This window comes from Kryptolebias marmoratus, linkage group LG21 (assembly GCF_001649575.2).
Source record: "Kryptolebias marmoratus isolate JLee-2015 linkage group LG21, ASM164957v2, whole genome shotgun sequence".
NCBI lineage: Eukaryota > Metazoa > Chordata > Actinopteri > Cyprinodontiformes > Rivulidae > Kryptolebias > Kryptolebias marmoratus.
Window position 1 is genome coordinate 13934999 of NC_051450.1, and position 22284 is coordinate 13957282.

At 36.9% G+C, this 22284-nt stretch overlaps 1 protein-coding gene across 2 annotated transcripts in view; it reads right to left on the bottom strand.

Annotated features, from left to right (window-relative positions):
- malrd1 (MAM and LDL receptor class A domain containing 1) overlaps positions 1–20620 on the bottom strand; it is a 44505-nt gene extending 23885 nt beyond the window's left edge. Inside the window, exons 1-18 of one of the 2 annotated variants that reach the window (XM_017406314.3) lie at positions 20355–20620; positions 18158–18286; positions 17993–18081; positions 17753–17917; positions 16458–16554; positions 14408–14539; positions 13580–13732; positions 11433–11538; positions 10625–10992; positions 9993–10441; positions 8005–8092; positions 7744–7917; positions 7482–7638; positions 5385–5541; positions 5177–5287; positions 3934–4147; positions 3588–3835; positions 1838–2123 (exon numbers count right to left, since the gene is read on the bottom strand). In XM_017406314.3, coding sequence (XP_017261803.1) covers positions 1838–2123; positions 3588–3835; positions 3934–4147; positions 5177–5287; positions 5385–5541; positions 7482–7638; positions 7744–7917; positions 8005–8092; positions 9993–10441; positions 10625–10992; positions 11433–11538; positions 13580–13732; positions 14408–14539; positions 16458–16554; positions 17753–17917; positions 17993–18081; positions 18158–18286; positions 20355–20532 — 3301 coding nt within the window. In that variant the 5' untranslated portion in view covers positions 20533–20620. Of the gene's footprint in view, positions 1–1837; positions 2124–3587; positions 3836–3933; positions 4148–5176; positions 5288–5384; positions 5542–7481; positions 7639–7743; positions 7918–8004; positions 8093–9992; positions 10442–10624; positions 10993–11432; positions 11539–13579; positions 13733–14407; positions 14540–16457; positions 16555–17752; positions 17918–17992; positions 18082–18157; positions 18287–18730; positions 18983–20354 lie in introns of those variants that run through there. The other variant, XM_037973352.1, reaches the window with a different exon arrangement.
- Positions 20621–22284: the final 1664 nt, after the last annotated feature.

Here is a 22284-nt window from a genome sequence, read left to right on the forward strand (position 1 = left end):
TAAACCCTGATATATCACATTTGTATGAAGACATTTAGTAACAACATTGGGAATTTAGCTGAGGTGTTTTCCATTTTTCTTAATCATTGCTGAAATGTTTATATACGTTGCCTGGAATGCACCTGTGGAAATTTTAATTGATTGGACATGGTTTGGAAGGTAACACACCCCTCTATAGAAAGCCTCCTAGCTGATGATGCAAATTCAAATGACATGACTGATGAAATAAAGCCATTTTTATCATCTTAAGAAGAGGGTGTCTTAGAATATTATTATGTCTTGTCTAGTTGAAGTTTTATTAAAAATATAACAATATTTGTGGAAGCTTCAGATTTTCTGCATAAAAGTGACCGAAAAAAAACATACCAGCAACCATTTATTTTCTAAATGCTAAATTATCCTAGGAAAAGTAATCAAAACTGGGCATATCTACGCTGTAGCTGTATCTTTTCTAAACCCTAACAATCTTCTAATTGGCCTCTTGAGGCATTTCTCCTAAACCGAAATCATATATGAGACATTAAAATATCCCAAGAGGGAGAATTTGTGTTGCTGTTTAGTAAAATAAGGAAATGTACATCAGATTCTACCCTCTGCCTAAAGCAGTAAAGTTAAATAACCATTAAAAAATGACCAGGTCATTCAAAGTAATCTCTCACAGGGCATTTTATTTTAATTTGAAAATGGAATCTTCTTTTGTCTGAAAGAACCTGCTACTGTTCAGCACGTGGGTTTACCTTGTATTGTAGCTGTCAAAGGTCACCACTGTTGCCTAGAAACAGTTGGTCACACACCCAGTATCAGTAGGTTTTATGAGGCCATATAAACTCTATACTTTCATCTCATCCCAGCAAATGTTTTTACTTGTCAGTGATAGTAAAGGACGGGTTGAATTAATATTGGCTCAGCTCCATTAAGTGTCTCAGTGACTCATAACAGCAAACCAGCATCAAAAGCAGACGTGTGGCCTTCAGTTATATACCTGGGCTTTTCCTGCAATGAAATTACATCAAGTCTGCTGTGAAAGACGCCTGTGCTTTCTGGAAGGAAAAAAAACTCCAACAAAAGGGAAAAATGGAAGAAAACTAGGCAGCTTTTTTTAACAGTTAGCACTATAGCATTTTCTTATAACTAAAAACAAAAAATCTAAATCAAAGTAGTGGACAAATCTGCATTTTTAACAACATTGTTCGCCAATTTGAAAAACAGGCAATCATATAAGTGCCTCTGTGTGTGTTTGTGCATCTTTTAGCCAAACATCTCATGAACTAGTGAACAGATTTTAAAAAAACCCTCAGAAAGTAATTATTAATTGTACATCTCAAACTGATTAACTTTTAGAGCCAACCTGATTTACAGTAAATTGGCTGCCACATTTAACCACCACCAGCCAACAGCAAATAGCTATAACCCAGTCAGTTTTACAAATATTTAGCTAAAATTCAATATAGTAGTAGTTGAGTCATCGTCATCACACATTCCAAGCACTAATAGGTTGCCAAAGATATTTGTTTAAAACTTTGGCATATGAGTTGGCAAAATGTACAGTTTTCAAATCTTGTGACAGATTATCACCAATTTCGGATGTTTTAGCAGCTGTTTATGAACAGTTGTTTTAATGTACTGATGAATAATAAAATAGTTCTTTTAAATAAATGTATTTAGACCCATATAGAGTACCAAATGACAGAAAGTTGCTGTCATCAATTGGGTAAGAATGAAAAGACAAATCAGCTTGAGTACTGAGTAGAATCTAACTAAATACAATTACCTTTCTCTTGGAAATAACTAAGACCTCAGATGCTTATTACCAACAAATCCAAAGAGAAGTATTTACCTGCTGAAGGAGGAGTGCTGTCTGTAATTGGAGCAGAGGGGGCGAGAAGGCACCCAGGAGAAAATGTGATGTCATCCAGGCAGATGTCCCCCTTTTCACTGCGCCCCACCTTGCCCTCGAACACCACCTTGAAGTCTCTGGAGGAGCTCAGCTGGATCTCCCTCATCTGCCAGTAGTTGCCCTGATCTCCTGTCAGGTTCAGCAGGAGGTGATCATGTCCATCGGTTTTGGTGAAAACGTTAAGGGTCCCAATACCATCTCCAGACATGTGAAAGTAGAAACGCATCTGCACAGATAAACAGAAAATACATTGAGAGTTTGATGTGAACCGTGATTATTCGCCTTTATACTACAGCAGTAAGACAAGAAAGTTACCCAACACTATGTGTATGATATAGTACAATACAATACAATATGATATTCTTTAAGGGAAATTTTGTTTTTGACTCGAATCAGTCACAACAGCTGCCTTCACAAAAAAATCTACAAATAAACCATTCACTTACACCATTAAACATAATCCACCTGTAAAATTTGAAAAAGGTTTCCACAAATGTAATCAAATGCTTTAAATGTGTATTTATTATAATTATCATCTGTAATGTGTTGTATTCTAAAGTCTAATTGTAAAATGGTGTAATTTAAAAAATACTCCATATTTCTTAAATAGTCTTTTAAATGCACTAGTTAGACACCAATTAAGTGGTTTCACATTTCAATGTTCCTAGATTGCTATTTTTTATGATAGAATATTCAAAGAAACACAAAGAATAAGTAAACAAATGTAATTTCAAACTTTAGATCTACTCACTAACAGGGCTGATGCTCTTTTTCTTTTTAATTATATTCTTTATCGAGGCATAAAAATGAACTGTGCTTTTTCATCATGCAGCACTGAGATATTGATGTTCTATGAACTTCCTCTCAAAATGGAGGAATATTCATAAAGCCACAGCTGCTCCTAGTCCTTCTCCCTACTTCACTTCCCACTGCTCAGCCCTCCCTTCAGTTTATTTTTTGCCCTCTTGCTGGCTGCGTGATGGATTGACAGGTCAGGAGTGGGATAAGACGCAAACCACACAGAGCAGGCAGGGCAGTCAATCAAGAAATCATTTCTCAGTGGAGGCTGAGAGCTGGTAGGGCAAACACCCACACACACACAGACACACACACATATATATATACACTACCAGTGCACCAGCAATTTCTAACCCCTTTTTAAACTTTTTCACATTTTAAGCTGAAGGTGCAACTACCAAAGGGTCAAAAAACAGTCCTAAAACTAAAATCAGCTGAATTAATGTTAATATCTTGAGGAACCAACAGTGCATATGTATTCTCCTGCTCACAGAATGATATTATAACTCTCATGTGTCTGCACTCTTGCACTCTTGATATCCTCCTGAGACCCAAGCTTTTGTTTGGAGTGCATTTTTTCAATTCAATGTCCTAGTATGAGGACGCAGGGTCTCCGGAGGATATTAAGCTGAAACAAGCAGCTGGTTTGTTCAGTTTCATATAAAGACAGGACCCAAACAGAGAGATGAAAACATTGTGTTTGTTAAGATGACAAACCATTCTGGTTTTGGCTCTGCTCAGACTAGCCATTAGATAATCAATCTGGTCAGAATTAAACTCTATCTTTTTGTTACTATTCAAATGTTTACCTTGGGTTTCATTGTTTTGATTTTTCATATAACGCATAAATAACTTAAAACTTCTTTCCTCTGCCCTTTGATTTTGGCCTGACCTTACACTGTGAGCTCCTTCTGCTCAGCAAGGGCCCAATCACACGGGCGGCATCACCGACTGCCTGAGGGAAAGAGCTCTCCAGGTACAGGTAGTGTCCAGTGGGGTCTCGCAGGGTGTGGTCACTCGATGGCCCGGTACCAATAGTTGGAGTGCTGCCCGCTTTGATCAGCCAATCAAAGTCATCCTGCTGGCACTGGCGCCAGGAACAGAGGTCAAACTCAAAATCACAGCGTCCGCTAAAGCCCTCTGAGAGACAGCAATAAATAAGAAAAGGGGATTAATCCAGGCTATCCAATTATCTGGAAATTAATCTTTCCTTAGGAGTCAAAAGGAGAGAGCCTCACTGCAGATATAGGGGTCCTCATCTGAATTGTCCCCACAGTGGTTGATGAAATCACACAAGCTGTCCTGAGGGATGCAGTGGCCATTAGCACAGGCATACTGCTCTGACGTGCATGGCTTGTCTGATGGCAGAAGAGGCGAGCAATCCTGGAAGCTGACATCATCTATCACCACATCACCCATGTAGCTGATCCCCCGTTTGGCCCTGAATACCACCTGAACAAGGACAACAAACCTTGGTTTATGTCATTTTTAGACAATGAATTTTCACAGACAAGCAATAAAACAAAATTGGAAATTGATGTTTTCACTAAAAGTCATGGAATTAATTTAATAAAACCTGCAGAAAGATTCACAAGTGCTGAACTGACTTAGGTTCATTTGGTTTGAATGGTTTATTAAAGGTTAATGTGCACCAGTGAAGATGTGCAAAAGCCCTAAAATTGGACACCTTTTATGGTGCAAACTATCAGGGCAGAATCTGAGTTTCTGTCTGTGTGAGATCACACTGATGTAGGATAACTTCAGCAAGTATGCACTCCAGAAAGCACCAAGGCGTCTTATAAGATTATTTAAATCTAAATCAGTTAATTAATGATTATTTTTTAAATCAATTTCTATGTTTATCACCAACAGTGGTAGGCTGTATGTCAGATTTAATCTTGTTTTTTATGTTTTTAACCAATTATTTGCCTTCATTTAATCAGTTTTTTTTAGGTTTAGACATGAGGTAAGAGTTGTACCAATCTATTAATTGTGTTACTATAAAGTTTTTAATTAGTCAGAAATGCAGTCCAGGAAAAAAACTAAGAATGAAATGTGTATAAAAATGCTGGTATCTGTTTTCCTTAAAAATGTTTTTTTTAATAGTTTTAAATATATAAATTTTATAATCCAATGTTCAATTAGATACCTAACTGTGCTAAATTGACATTATAGGAAAGATTTGATTAAGGGAAAGTTTACATCAATTTCTGTATAAAATAAATTTGTGCTTTTCAGACAAAATAATAAGCATTTAAAAAAAGTTCATAGGCTCTTGTGTGACTGTCAACAATTTATGATCCTGATAAGTGGAATTGAGCGAGCAGCTCAGGCTAATGAATAAAAATAAATTACACTTCATGATTCTTAGTCAGTATTACTGTGCCTGAATATAAAAATATGATGTATATTACTCATTTAACTGCACTGAATTTGTTTACAAGCTGCAAGTATCTCTGAATGAACAAATTATCAGCAGACCTGAATATTGTTTGTTAACCCCAGAAACACCTCTCCTTGTCTCCATTTGTTGCTTTGGTTACCAGTCTGAGACCAAACCACATAAGTGACGTTTTTGTGCCTCAGCAGCACCTGCAGGTGTGAGTGAAACAGCAGATTTTGTGACTCAGTTCTGATGAAACATCACACAGAAATGAGATGTAGTTTATGGCTGAAGACATCTTTTTACCTGAAGGGATCCTACGGTGAATCCACTCATGTGGTACCAGAAGACCAGGGTGCAGCGTGGCCCGGTTAAAGAGATGACAGGTGTTTGGAGGTCAGAAATTTGACCATATCCACCATTTGAACTGTCTGCACACATATACCACCCCTCAGGGCTGTTTCTATTAGTGGAACAACAGAAAATAATATCAGTGAGGAGTTACAGAGCTATAACTGCTTAACAATAATACAAAGGGTTTTACACAAAGAAGTGTTTAACCCTCCGGGTCAAATGGACCCAAAGTTACACAGGCTTCTCTTCCTCTCTTTAGTTACAAGGGCTTCAGAAGGAATAAAATAATATCCCAGAAACAGTACTTTAAGTATGAGTTAATTCATGACTAATTCTGTTAAGGACTTTTTGGGGATTATTAGATTTGTGGAAGTGTTATCAGCAGTCAGTACCTTACCTGCAATAGACGACAGTCAGCGTGATCTCAGTTTAGAACATCAGCAAGAATTTTCCATAGAGGAGTCAAGCTGATGCAGATTTCTGCATCTTAAACAAGTCAAACTTAAAAAATATGATAGCAGGTTGAAAGAACAATGTTTTTCTCTTTTACACTGCTATTTTTTGCATAAAATAGTTAATCTGTTTTTATATTCAACCTGTATTTACCGCAGAATGTATTATTTAGTTAGTCTTAACCAAACATTTCTATGTAAATAAGCATCTGATGTTTATTGACATATTGTAAAGGGACATGGTGTAAAAGTTTATAAAACATATCACTGTAACAGTGACTAGCTGTTTGCTTGTCTCTCACATGAGAATTTCTCTCTGATTCTCCAAACTGAAGTCGCTCTGACTGCTGTCTACTGCTGGTTAGATGTTGACTGCTGAGGACAACTCAAAGGAACACCAAAACCACCTGAACAATGACAGCAAACCTGGGATTAATGGCCACTGGTGCACAACCCAAGAAAACACAAAAAAATATTCTACAAAGACCAGCAATTGTAAGATAAAGGGGCTAAAGCATACATAATTTACAAAAGGTCTGATCTGTATCGACAGCTTCTTTTCTAAACATAAAGTGCAAAATGAACAAATCACAGAATCTGTTGGTAATTGTGTTCTTCTGTGTATTAATGTTAAAAACAGGAATAGTGGTGACAGAATGTCATATACAAACTCTTGGGAAAATATATAATAACCACTACAGGAGGATGTTCATCTTCATTGTCTTTGATATTTTGTTTAACCAAATGGTAATGAAATGTACTCTTAATGACTTCAGTCAAATTGTAACAAATAAATCTGTTAATTGTTGGTCATTCTAAGTCAGTTTATTTATTAAATATCAACTTTAAATGCTTCAATAAATTAGTTTGAGAACCTCGACCTGTAGCCCATCTACTCTAACACTTTTTAAAAATTTATTTCTAACTTCTTTAATCTCTAATAAATCCACACCTATTCTGTAATAGGTGTGGATTTACGTATTTAAATCAAAGACGTGTTCCCTGTCTGTTTTCATTCTTTATCAGGCGCTGCAGCTGAGGTGAGGAAGAGTTTCAGGCAGAGGTTATAAAAAAGATAAAGTCTATAGTTCAGCAAAGGTCAGAAATTACTTCGAATTACTGTAAAATACAAATTAAATGCAGTGAACAGAGTGTGCTGCCTTTGTCTGCTCTCATTACTCACACAATAAAACATAGATAAGGGCAATAATGTCACTGCGTATCTGCTACAGAAGGGGGACATAACCTCTGTAATTTGCAATAATTTATTTATCTAATTATATTTGCCTTTAGAGGAGCAAAAAGTGAACAAAAAGGAAATTGTCAAGTCAATGCATGACAATTTCTGTTTTGATTTTTCTCTTTTCTATTAGTTTACCTTCTGTTTTAGGATATTAGTTATATTCAGTTTATTGGATGGCTGTAAACATAAAATTAAATTAAAGCTTATTAACAAAAATTAATGATCAGTTCATAACTACACACATGCTTACATCATTGAGGTTGAATCTGATTGCTATATTAGTTTTTTTCAGCTGATTAACGAGTGTACTAATTGCAAATACTTCAGTATCATATTCTGAGTTTCTGCACTCACAGGGTGTGATCATTTGCAGGACGGTGGTTCTGCTCCCCATCATGAATAGTTTCTCCTTGGTCTGTCGCCCAGACAAAGGCATGGTTCAGGACTAAAGAAGGATTGAAAATGGTCCAACCACATGTATCACCTCCTTCGAAATCACATCTTCCCTTTACTGAAGGATCAAGGCAACAAAGGAGCAGAGCAGGAGAGACGAATGACGAACAAATAGAACACGTATTGGTGAAAGTATTGAAAGTAGGCTTTAAAAATGTTTTACCGCAATTTGTTTCATCCGATCCGTCGGAGCAGTCACGTTTGAAGTCACACACTTGACTGAGGTCGACACACTCCCCGTATGCTCCACAGACAAACTGCCCTTCGGGGCAGCTGTGGGGCAGAACAGTGGGGGCTGGGGTGGTCACTGCTGGGGTGATCAGTGAGGGGAGTTCACCTGGAAACAACAAACAATAAAGTAAACAAACACAGGAAAAATAACTTATTTTATGTGTATTATTGTGCATAATGTGTAATTATTTACCATCTAATGTCTCACAGTCCAGAAAGGAAAGGTCGTCAATGGCAATGTCTCCTTTAAAATCATCTCCAACTGTGCCTTCAATTAAAATCTGGCAACAAGGAAAGTGATGAAAATACAAACATAAATAAATATTTAAATGCTTAGGCAATCACTTTAAAGTTGTAATAGAGCCACCATTTATAATAATTCAGTAAACAAACAATTACAAAACAAAGACTTTTTTCATAAACTTGGGAGATTTACAATTAGAAAATCTAATTTACCCATCTGAATTGAATGGTGTTTATTTAAATTAAATCGATCAGTGTCCATTTGCACTCAGTTAAGCTGACAAACAGAGCTCCTATTTTAGCGACTCAGGAGGAGGAAAAGTCTTTGAACGCCAGTCAGGTTTAACTCACTCATAAATGATGACAACAAAGTCCATCCTGGTCAATGATCGACGATGAGCAGTAAAGCAATTAAAAAAAGTCATCATGCAACGCTGAAACATGGAGTTCACTGAGCTTTGTTGTTAGTTGCCAGACAGTTGTGTTTACCTTTGATTAGACAAGGTGACTGAATGCAAATGGATCATGGAGGGATGTGATATGACTTTAGGGGATGCTAAAATGCTTATACTACAGTTGTTGTATTTACAACTTAACCAGTGCATAAAAACACCTAACACACTTCCTCGTGTCTTTACAGTAGAATTTTGTGGTCTTATACAAGTTATGGTAGTATTTATTACAGTTTATCCTTGACAGGTATTACTTGTTGTGGACCTTTTGTTTCAGTTTCCCTGATTATCTCTCATCATTTATTAGGTTATTTTAATGTTGTGTTTTTATATTGCAATTATTGCAGCCTAAATCTACATATTTCTATATCTGTATCTTGAGTGTGTTTTGTTTGCCAACGGAAAGAAATAAAAGACAATAAACAAAAGCAAAAGATTACTTTGACTGATAAAAAATGTTTGGGAAGAAAATAAGATTCTGATAGGCCCTTTGAGATGTCCTCATTAGGTTTGTCATGTATCTATTTACAGTTTGATGTCGGTCATAATGTTCCTAAAGAGATTTGGCCCTTCAGTTATGACAAAACTGGTGGCCTTGCTCTTTCTTGCTGATAAGCTTGCTTTAAAGAAAGATTGTGTCACAATCTCAGGGCAGACAGATTGTTGCCACGCCAAACATTCCTGGGATGTTTCTGCTTTTTAAATAAATTGTTAAAAATTAACAACCTGGGTCTTCTTGGCTCCCTTTTTTTGCCATGGCAATTAAATTCTAGAACATGTTATGTTTTGACGGCTCTTCTTACTTTTAGGTGAAAAAAATGGGTATTACCTCTAGCAATGCTTCAGTTTTAAAGGAAACAAATATTACTTTTATTTTTAAGGTGAAATGGCATTTGTTTGTTGGTAAAAGAAAAAACAAAAGCAAAGTTACCCCCTTTAATTTGAGTACATAGTTTCTTATTTAAATCATGTTCATTCCCATTTATAAAAATCCTAGTTATGCTTTGAGAAAGTCTAAAGACTGGTTTGGGGAATGTTGGTTATTTAGCTGCTGCTCATCATCAGAAATACTTCTGATGTTAGGATTCCTGTCTTATTCTTTGATTAGTTTGTGGCAGTCGTGCCATTTGTTGTTCACTGTTGGTCAGAGAAGCAAAAAATACCTAATCAAACAATGTTTCTGTAGTCTCTAAGCACACATAAAGCTTGACGTTTCACATTACAGATATTAAGAAGGAAATGTGAAAGCCAGCAAAGCTCCATCGCAATTCAAAACATGTTTAACCTCAAGTTTTTTTCTTGATTCAGAAAGAAACATATCTTCCAATTCTAGTTTGAACTGCAGCAGCATACCTTCTCAGACAATTCTAATTATGGAATCTAGGATAAGGTGATCTTTATGTATGAGTCATCTCTCTTCAAATAGATGTTAAAATTGTTCTTGAATAAAGCCTTATGTATTAAATTCTTCAGTCTGAACAGTTACCTGGAAAGGCTGAGCACTGTGGAGGTACAGAGTCTTCCTGTGCCATAGGTTTCCTTGGTTTCCATATTTTGCCCAGAGCATGGGGCCTCGGCCTGTAGATGTGGTCCTCAGGTACACTGCCAGGCTGAACACGTGCGACCCAAACATGCAGTAATAGAAGCGGAAAACACAGTGGCTGCGGTGGGAAAAGGCTGGGTCCTTTCCAGGCTGGTAGGTGGGTTTAAAGACTGGACTCAGCAGCACAGCTGTGTCTTTAAACTCCTGTGGGGAAGAGGACTCGATGTAAAGGTAGTGGCCGTACCAGGTGCCCAATGTGTGGTCTCTCCAAGGGCCTGTATTTAGGGTTGGAGTTGGGCCACTGATGCGAGTCCAGTTAAACTCATCTCCTCCTCTGGTTTCTTGTTTCCAGTTGCACAGCCCATCCTCAAAGTCACACTGAAGTTCTGGAGCTGTGAGAAACAATGATCACACTGAAGCTCTAAAACAGAAGACAGCTACAGACAGCTTGATTGAATTAAACCAGTTGGGCTAGGGTCCCAATGTGGGCCATAAAACACCAAGTGTTACAATATTTGTGCCAGTTATTTCGGATGCAATGACTTTCAAACTCAATAATTCATAGATAAACTCACAGCATCCTTCTTCATCTGACCCATCCCCACAGTCATCCACAAGGTCACAGAGCTGCAGATGCTCCACGCACGCTTTGGTGTGCACGCAGTGGAAATGTGTGTCTGTGGGACACGCCGCCACCGCCAGCGGCATTGAGCAGTTCCTGAAGGAGACATCATCAAAAGCAGAAATGCCATCGAACACGCCAAGGCTGATTTTAGCCAAAGCAATTTGGAAGGGCTGAGTGATGCGACCCAGCTGAACGGTGACCTGATTCCAGCGCCTTCCCTGGTCGTACAGCGTTGTCCATATGGCAGTGTTGTTTTGAACTCCTTTAAGTCGAAGGTACATGTCAGCAGCCCCAACAGATATCCCTGAGTTATAATGCCTGAAGGGATAAGAGAAACATGGAGGCTGAAACTGCCCCGACAGTAATATTCAATCATGGTAAGGCGTGAATTCCTGGATATTATACTTTTGAAAGCATTCATTCACTCAATAAATCAAAAATATAATTTATTATCCACCAGAAATATCTGTCTTTAGATTTCTCTCAGCCATCCAGAAGAGAAATGTATGTTCATATATACTGTTGATGCTATAAAACTGTCCAAACATGATAGATTGAAATGTGTATCTTATTCTTGTATGTCACAGAGAAAAAAAGACACATATACAGAGCAGAACTGCAGGTGAAATATTGGGTGCAGAAAAGCAACACAAGGGTCTACAATGAATGTATGGAATAAAAAATTATGTGAAGAATTATGCTGAACAACTCTGAAGGTTTGCATGAGAAAGGACAAAATGGTGCTGACTGTTTCTCACCAGAAGGTCAGGGTGCACCCAGAGGCTGACTGTTGGAACCAGGGCCCCCGGAGGATAGCTTTTGGATGCAAACTGCTGCTGTTCTTCAGTATAAACATGAAATGACCTACAGTCAAAAGAATCAGACTTAATATTCAAACCTCAGAGAGTGTCTGCTGTATTTTCTGAGGTAATTTGTTTGACCAGTCAGTTGCTGAATAATCTATAGTTAAAAGAAATGCCTGAAGCTGTTATGGGAGCAGACAGTAAAGAAGTTCATTTATGACTCATCTTCCCACACTGGAGTTTCTGCCACACAGATGAATTTTATCTAGCTCTGCCTTTGGGATTCTGTCCACTGGTTGTTCTGTCCATTAAAGTTGCCATGGTAACAGTATGTCATTAGCCATCAAACTACAAAATTCATTTAAAGCACTCCTTTGAAACATTGCTTCTTGTTTGTCTCGTGTCTCATTTCCATTACCTGGTTTGGAGAGAATAAACTAAGCGACGTAGTGTCATCAGAATAAGTTGGGGCACAGGAAACATATGGCTGTAATAAACAGCACATCAGTGGCTAAATGGAAACATAACTTTGAAGACAAAGACATCAACAAAACTGGTGGTTTAATGAAGAATTTCAGAAACCCTTTTTAACAGAGCACAGGATTTTTCATCTTTCATATTACAGAGTACCATCTAAAAGCAGAAGCAGCTGATTGCATTAGGATGATCTGTTGATTTTTGTCATATTTTTTCTTTGGTTTTGATCTGTTCTGTGGGATCATCATAGGTTTGGTTATTCATTTTAATAAAGTGTTTTCTGGATCTTTTCCCCAATTTGTTTTAGTTGTGCTTTTCTGCTCTCTCCTCTCACCTGGTCCTCATTTATTAATTCTCAGTCCTGCCACTTGTTTGGTTTCAGCTCCTTCAGTAGAAATGCTCTCCTTTTTTTCTTGTTGTCGTTTGTTCATGGTCAGGTCCTTGTGGTTTTCATCATGCTGCTTTATTATCAGTCTTTTCATTTATGTTCTTGTTTGATTTCTGACATTTTGGTTTAATGTTTCGAATATCCTGCCTCTGCAGCTCCTTCAGTTTCTGTATAGTAAAATGGATGCTTTTTGCTTCCATCCATTTCAAAAGAAGTGCTTTCAGCTGTTCTAAAACACGTCATTTATTTTTTATTTCAACAAGGCAAAACCATCTTAAGTAAAAACCCAAACTACCTTGAGGAAAATAGACTGCCCACAAAACAAACAAAAAACAGATATGTGCATGTTATATAAACATGCTGAACAGTATCTATAAGTAGAAAGCTGTTTTGGTAAGGAATATGTGAGCCCATTAAAATCATAGAAAATCATTTGCATGCAGAAAGAACATGCACTGCGGTGAGATCAGGAAATATTTGTTGCTTTAGTGAAACTAGCTACAGTATGGCAGGTCTTTTGAGTTTTCAACTGATAACCAGTTAATAAAAATTCTGCTTTAATACCAATATTTTGTTTAAAATAATGTGGTAGTTACTATGAGATGATACAAGACCATGATTTAAGATAAGATAATTGTGTTTGGTTGTCTGTGTGAACAGAAAAGAAAGGACATTCTCCTGGGTAACAATTACTTTTTGAGCCACGCACTTGCATAATGTTGCTGCCATTTCACAAAATGTGCGCTTTTGAGGCATTTCTGCAGCCTCTAAATTTAAACCTAAAAGGGACCTTTTTTACACCATGTAGTTCACACAACATTCATAAGAATAAAACAACAGATGGCGCTTACATGGAGCCAGGAAGCAACAGGACTCTTGTTAAATCTTTGCCTTAAAAAGGAAAATCTGTTCTGGCAGACTACAAAACTGTGTGGAGTCATAATGCATGGGAGTTTATTGTGGTGTCCTAATATATTGTTCAGTGATTGATATTTTGCACCATGGGTTTTATTTGTGTCAGTTTTCTGCCTGTTAGTCAAATGGCTAATGAGGCATATCGCCACAAAGTACCTGTCATTCAAAAAAACACTCAAATAATTGTCCTTTATAAAACAATGATTTATCAGGAGGGAAGTTTATTACGGACCAAATCACATAAGCAAAAACCTTTTGATTTTTGTTATAATTACTGATTGCATATGCCATAAGGCAGTATTTTCTGGTATTTATTTCCAACCTTCAGTGCTGTTAGTGGAGTGGTCTGGTAGAGCAGGGTGATTATAGTAGTCTGGAGGTATCTCCACGGATGATCCTCTGATCCAGTCAAAGCCGTCGCCAAGGGTGAGCTCATACCAGCCACACGAACTGCTCTCAAAGCTGCATTCAGAGGCTAAAACGACAGAAGGGCGAAACTGAAGTCGAAACATAGTAACCAAACACTTTCTGAAAGAAAAAAAAAATCTTATTAGACTACACTGAATAACTATCAACTCCTCCATCTGTCTGTTTGCAAAATATTTCATGAACCACTGAATGGATTTTAATTAAACTTTCAGGAAATAATCATTGAATTTACAACTGGTTAACTTTTGGAACTAACCCAGTTAAACATGGCCACCACAGCTAATTGACCTTAGAAAACATGAAACCGGCCATAATTCAGCCAGTTTTACAAATATCGTGCTTAGATTTGGTGTGGCAGAAGCTGAAAGTTATTCACAACACATACTCTGAGCTTGACATCTCACAATATTGCATGAGACTGCTCACAACAAAACTGGTACAACTTCATCATTTCTCAGCATATAATGATGTTAGCCTAAAACTCTGGCATGAAAGTTAACCTCTTAGGGTCAGAATGTGATACCATCCCAATATTGGTTTTACATTCAGTCAGATTTCATTATAACATAATAAAATGTGTCACTTATACAAATATTTTTAAAAAAAAAATCGCTATTCTTGAGTGTGTTTGCCATCAATTTTATGAAAGAGCCACATAAGTCACCAAACAGCTCTCAGGCCTACCCAGAAATAAAGTGTGAATAATTTAAAGTGTTCTTACGGCAGCTAGCTTCGTCCTCTCCATTGGAACAATGTGGTGTAAAGTCACACACTTTGCTGTCCTCGACACACTCCCCTTCACCACAGTGAAACCATGAAGGAGGGCAGGAAGGTGGCGGTGGAGCACCGCCCTCTGCCAAAAAGACACACATTCACAACAAGCCATTAATACAAGTGATGCAGCATTCAGTCGTAAGCAGCTTTTATAGCTGGAGGAGATCTTTAATCAGAGTTATGGTTGTTCAGATTGGCTCCTCTCAGGTAATTTTAATCATTAAAACACACTTCGAGGAAATCAGGATAGATTAGTATAAATGAGCTCAGCTGTGTCCAGAGAGGAGTGTTACGGGAAATTAGATTCAACTGTGCAGTAATGTATTAAGTTATGAGATTCTAATCAATAATCTGTCTGAGACTCCATTTCTTTAATTGACTTCTCTCCAATTATGAAAAGTTTTAGAGCTATAACTGAAAATGGACTAGTTTATAAATGAAAGCTTTTGGCTACCTAATGAAAGTAGTTATTTAAAACTTTCCTGTTTTCAATATCTGTTGTAGCCATTATTTGAAGTGAGCATAAAGCAGCAAATAAAATGCAATAAAACTGAAAAGAATTCAAACAGTTCAGCTTTTCCTGACAAAACCGATGCCTACAAATTATGTTTACACAAAAGTAAGATGGCAAGTAACAATAATATGCATAAAAACAATTTCTTCTTCCAGAAATGCAAATAACACAAAAATTCACAATAACTTCTGTTGAGGAGGAAGGTCTGAGCAGCTTTTTGAGTTTTAACTCAGTGGTTTTCAAATCTGGGGTTAAGAACCCACTATGGGTCTTGAAACACCAAATGAAGGGTCTTAAGTAGATCTCCAGAAATAAAAATAGGACTAAAATTATTTTCTAATACCACATTTATGTCATGGTTGTTATATGTTGAGAATAAAAGGCTTTAAATCCTGCTGTAGAAATATAAAATCAAGTTGATTTATAAAGTTGCTAAAGACAGCAGCTTTCTGAATGCAAACATTGCATCCTTGGCTTCTGAGTCAGTTCTGCCTCTGTTTGTTATTCCAACAATCCAGTAACCAATGGGTGATAGTACAGAGGTTAGTTTATTTTAAATATAATGTGCATAAAGTCCATGGCCATCATGAAGGCTCAGTGAAGCTTTAAACTTACTGATAAACACTTCAATTAGTGCTGATTAGTAAATGCTGAAGCTGTATTTATTCATAAACCAAAGACTTTCACCAAATAATGATTCCAAATGAAAAGTAATTTGTTACCATCATCATCTGCAATTAATAATAAGTACCAATTAATTCATTTGAATGGCAGTCAATCAAATATCTGTTCTGAACAACAAATATTACCCTTATAGTTTTGCCAAAAAGTAAAAAATAAATAAATAAATATTTAGGTCAGACGGTCTGATTTTGTGCTTTCTATTTTTATTAGTAAATCACTTAAATAATAAAATAGTAACTATTTTAAAAAAATACTACAAATAGAAAGACTTTAGGTGTTTTAACTTCAGCTCCTTACATTTAATCAGTGACATTAGTCCTGCCTCCAGCAAAAGCCAACTAAAGCCAAAGAAAACTGAAGGCCACACGTTGCAGTCTAATTCTTTTTTAACTACTCTTCATTTTATGTGCAGATACCAAGAATGTCATCCTACATTAGATGAATAATAGCAGCTGTAAATATGCTACAGATGAAGGCTGCAGCTGTACATCACAAAAGACGCATGTTAAAATCCTGTACAAAATGGCAAGTTCTACAGTGCTTGAACACACTTACTGAGCAAGACGCAGACACAAACAAATTTATACAGTGTGAAAGCGACTGTTCCATAATTAGGACAAGAAAAGGTACAGTGACGCAGGTATTCTGTTATAAATGTCACTCTGGGTGGCGTAATGTCTTGCCTCACATTCATCAGCATTCAAAATAAGTTTTTGGTGTGTTTATGTGTGGTGATATTTCAAAATGTCAAGGTCTGAGCTCGTCTTGTGTATGTGATGAGTTACAAAGGTAGCAGTACCAGGTATAACCAGGCAGCCAAGACCAAAGGATAAATCATCGATGGCTAAGACCTCAGCGGCTTCACTGTTGGCTGAAAGCTCCCCTCGAATTACCACCTGGTAGAGACAGGCAAAAGATAAACAAAATCATGCATCAGTAGTAGCTTTTCATAACAATAATATTCTTTGGCAAAGACGAGAGCAATGGTTTGCTTTAGTCTGATTGTGTGTTATCAAGATAACACCATCAGCCTAAACCCTGATGGAGGTTTATGTTGACTAAAGACTCATAAAAATCACTTTAAAATAATCAGCTTTGATTTGTTTTGAAAAGAAACAAAAAGTTAAATTAACTAAAAGGGTAAAGAGAGAGGTTTTGGCTTTCGGTGCCTGATGACATCAGAACAGTAATATAAATGCGCTGATCAAAGTCCACGTAACAGCTTTATCTACACCAGCTCTGCACTTTTATAACCTGCAGTTTATGACTAATCCAAATTGTCTGACTGTCCTATTTTGGCTAAATGCAGATTTTCATACAAAACTTCTGAATAATTTCATTACTCACTAAAGTGGGCAATGTTGTGAGAAACATCACTTAAAAACTTCTTTTTTTTTTTCAAAAAATGTTTGTCATATTCCCATTACCTTCTACACAATGAGGAAAGTGAAAAAGTAGTTATATAGCAACAGGTTTTTTTAGTCAGGGATGGCCAAAGGAAAAAGTTTGTTTTTAATTGAATGAAAAGTAAAATTGCAGCTGTTCAGGCATGTTGTCTGAAAGTCAAATCAAGCCAAATTATGCTGACTAATAAAAACTGCCTTTTAAACTTGAAGTAGATTAATGGGGCAGAAAGTAAATGTCAGAAGGACTGACCTCTTTTCATTACCAGCAGCAAAGCAGATGGTAAATGTAAAAGGTGACACTCTGAGATGCCCTGAAACTATTCAAAGGACACTACCAGCGGGTTTCAAAGAAATCCAGATGGCCTCTTAAGGATCCGATTAGGTCAAAACCTTCCCTCTGGACTGCTCCAGCTCTTTTCTGCTGTGATGGCTTTATTTGTCTCAGTAAACTAGATACACTTAACATCCACCAAAAGATTAACAGAGACATCATATTTAGTATTGTGTATTTCTGCCAATTCAATACATTTCATTTGAAGTAGGCAAAATATCAAATACAGTCAATATTTTGCACCTTTTATGTGAAATATCTTAAATGACTATATTTTGAACACCATTAATATTTTTAGTTTGCAATTTGATCATATTAGACATCCATATAAAACTAAATAAGGGAACGATTACAGACCTGAAAACTGTGATTGCTGGAGAAGTTAATCACAGTCCGCAGCCATGTTTTAGTCTGCAGCTGTGTGGAGCTTTTCCAGACTTCACTGGGCTGACCCGCCGAATGAGGCTGAACCAGAACTTGAAGACCTTCATGTGCTGCCCCGACATAATAGTAGAAACTCATCTGATGAATAAGAAAAACATCATGTTGATTATGACTTTACCTCAGCTTGTGCTACACATCAGAGTGTGCTGCTACCTGGCAGGTGTAACTGGGCTGGAAGACTGGACTGTTCAGGTCTGCAGTGGCTCCGTTTCCTCCAACAGGTGACAGAGACAGAAAATGTGCTGAGGATGAGAAGGGAAATGCATAAAGACAACATCCATGAAGCATGTGTGTGACAATGTCAGCTGCTGCTCCAACCTGAGGCGTTAGTGTGGTCCTGTCCAAGTCCTGCAGCCTCAGTTGTTCTGATCCATTCAGAGGGAGTCTCAGAACTTTGGGTGAGGTCACAGAATCCATCCTCAAAATCACACCTTATATATGTAGAACCTGCAACACAAAACATCCACTCATAACTAACTGTTTTGTTTTTTTACTTTGCAATTTGAAACAGTTTTAATCATATTTTACCAGGTGTTTAAAAAGTAAAAAAAGACATGATAAAGATTGGATGGGGATCCTAATAATGCAGGATAGTGATTTGTCAAATTAGAATCAAAACAATGGCTTGAAAGACAACTATTTCACTGATCTGCTAAAACATATGGATGCAACACCTTTATCATGTTTTAGTTGTTTGTATATTATGAGACTATGTGTCTGACACTATAACTGTGATTAAAATACAACATTTATAGTCACTAACAAAAAGTACCCTCATGCAGTGAACCACTTGTGACCACTGGCTGTTGGCTGTAAAACAAATCTAACAGGCTCCAATTCAAAAAGTATCCATTTCTTTCATGAAACACTGAGTCTATACATTTTTCTTACAGGTGGCAGTATCTATAGATACAATTCATCCTTCGGAGTGTGCTGGTGGTTCTTAAAAACTATCAATACATTGTCATGATTGGTGAAAAAGGAGGTGAATCCAGAGCACAGGCTCATGGTAAAAAGAAACTAATTAATTTTAAAATAAAGAAAACCAAAAACAAAACGCTGACAAGGCAGCAAGAAAAAAACTGAATACAAAACAAACTAAATACAAAAACCAAATGGACATGGGCAGGACACGAGAAGACCCAGACATCAGGGGAAAAGACAAACAAACCAGGAGATGACTGGGTTTTAAAGACAGAAGGTAATTAGGTAAAGTGGGCACAGGTGAGTGATAACGAGGAGCAGGTGGAGATGGGTGTGGCAGGAAAACAAGTGACTGACTGAGGAGAGGTGAATAATGACAGGAAACAAAGACACAAGGAACTGAACTAAGACCAGACTAACTGAATAAAATAAACAATAAATTCAAACTGAAACATGAAGACAATAAAAGCAATAAACTGAATACAAAAACCCAATTCCTAAATCAATTTGTTCAGGTCACTGAAGCCACGCTTCATTTCTCTTGAAATGCTATTCAGTTAAAAACAACTGTCTAATGTATATCTGAACAAAAAATTGTGAAAAGAAATTATTTGTTGTTTATTTTAAAAAGAAATGCAAATATATGTTGGTACCCCTATTAAACTTTACAATAATCATGTCAACTAAATGTTTGAGCTTAATTAGTATCACAGGTGCCTTCCATTTAACCTGTTTAAAGGAAAGAAATATGTTTATATATATATATATATATATATATATATATATAGTTTATTTATATAGTTTGGTGTTGTTGTATGCACCACACTGTATATGGACCAGATAAAGCAACAGCAAGAGCTGTCTGAGGAGCTCAGAAAGTAAATTAAAGGTAAAGGGTACAAGGCAGTCTCCAGGGAGCTTCATGTTCTTCTGAAAACAGCCGCCAATATTATTAAACAGTACAAGGTTCATGGGACTGCAGCCAACCTCCCAGGATGTGGACGCAAGAGGAAATGCAACCCAAGGTTGATCAGAAAGATAGTGTGGATGGCAGAAAAGGAGTTATAGAAGTCATCCAAAATCATCAAACTCAAGGTTAACCATGTTCTGTTTGCGTCATCTGTCACATTTTGAATCACAGAAGAAAACCCAGGAGGGCTCCACTATTGGCAGAAAAACACACAAAAAAAACCACCATACAGGAATTTGTCAAAATATATGTTGACAAGCATCAAGGTTTCTGGAACCGATGAGACAAAACTGGAGCTATTTGGCTAGTCAATTGAGCTGCAATTATCGGAAGAGTACAAACAATCTGTATCTGTACATACTAAAATACAAATACTCAAATAGATCTTTGATTTCAGAGGTATTTTGGACACTAAAATTTCAAGTACTACTCTTCAACTACTGACTATAGCTTAAAAAAAGCACAAAGATACATAATCTTCTCCTAGACTTTTCCTTAAACTTTAAAAGAAATATAAAAAACCCACTATATATATATATATATATATATATATATATATANATATTCAGTGAGCAGCAGCCACCTGTAAAATGTTTTTAGTCAGATTTTGATTGAACTCACAGTTTTCTTCGTCACTGCCATCTCCACAGTCGTCAGTGAAATCACACACAGAGTCCTGATCCACACACAAGCCCTGACTGCAGGTGAACTCATGGTCTGAACAGGTGGTGACAAACACCCGGTTCACCACCGCAATGAGGCCCAACAGCAGCCATGCTGACCAACGCTGTAACGCCATCAGAAGATTCTTCTTTTATCTAGAACACCTTGTTTTTAACTCCAAGTTTAACATTTTGCTTTCCAGACCTAAGGAGGAAGTGCACGATGGGCAGTTCTCAAAGATATGACTGATCCTGTACGTGTGCACACGTTGTTGGCATGTTGTAAAAGCCAATAAATAGCTTTTATGGCTGTTGCTCAATAAGGTCCCTTTGCTTTTTCATGTCATTCAGTCTCTAATTTAAAGCCATGTAACAACAAGAAGAAAGAACACAATAGACTCTTTAAAATTCTCTACTTTTGTGATATAGACAAAATCTTAATTAAGCACTAGAAAATTTGAAATAATTTTTTAAGGCGATATTCCAGTAGATAAAAAAATCTATAACTTTCTTGTATTGTGAGTTTTTGATTAGCATGACGTATATAAAAAACTGGATTCAGAGATTAAAAGACTGTCTTTGTCCACATCTCACCAAGTAACATATTATCTTATTATCTTCATTATTGTCACCCAAAATTTAGTATGTTAATAAATATTAGACAAGCTGGCAAATAAGCCTTTTTAAAAAAGCATTGTAAGAATTTGTGATCAATTTTCTGTTAAACTGATAAACAAAACTACATTTTTTCAAGGGAAATTGACATATGACATATTGTTTTTATAACTTTGACTCTTTAATTTCAATTTTTTTACCCCTTTTTGGACTAAAACATATGAACAGTTTATTTACAGTTTAGAGTCCTGTAGCAAAGTTCATCAATAGCTTGTGGGGTACTGCAGTTTGGACCAAAATGGTGTCCTATTAAAACAATAACAGAGACTTGTAAAGCTGAAAATCCAAACCAAAATTTTGACCCCTCACATCTCCGCTCACCTTGTAAATTCAAGAAGCATTTCATCCCTGTTCTGTGTCAAGGCTCATAAATTCTTCAGAAGTCTTGTGATTCTCTTCACCTTCGCAGAGGTCAAAGTAAAGCTTTGCTTGAAGTGAGATACATATGATTGTGATCATTTGTCAGAGATTTGAACTAATTTATGCCACACACATCGTCTTGCACAAAAACAAAAGTGAGATTAAAATGAATTGCTATTAGCAGGAAGACTGATTGTCCTTGAACTCCATGTTGCCTCCTTCTCTTGATGTTTCATTCATTAGCTGTGGTTACCTTCACACAGCAGCAGTGACCTGGTGTGGACAAACTCTGTTTGATTCTCTTTTTTCCCCTAAGGTTTTAAAAGTCATTTGCTGGTTGATTTATGAGCAGGACATCAGTAAAGCAAATATATAGTGACACTTTTAAATGCAAAGCCTAAAAGTAGGGCACAAACAGGTAAAGATCGGTGAAATCAGAGAGATTCGCCTCCAGCAGCAGAATCAGCCCCTGCTGCATTTTGACACTTTGTTAATTAGAGCCCATTGACTGAAGAACATTTGCATTGCATGTTGAATGAAGTAAGTCTGAAGCTGTGCTGATGTGCAGCACGAACTTAATTATCTTCTTTCTATCTGAATCGAGTGATTCGCCACTGAGACAAATGATCATAACAGCTGGGGTTTAATCTTCGGTGTACCTGAGGGAGGTGTGTCAGTCGCGGCTTTCAATCTACACAGTTTGAGAAGGAGGATCCTGCTGGGTTTTGTGATGTGTGAGGGTAAAACGCAGGGTTTGCATCTGATTCAATAAGACCAAGAAACCAGACTTCATTAAACACCTGAGTCTCATTCACAAGATTCTGATTCCAGCACAAAGCTGCCACCTTTTCTAC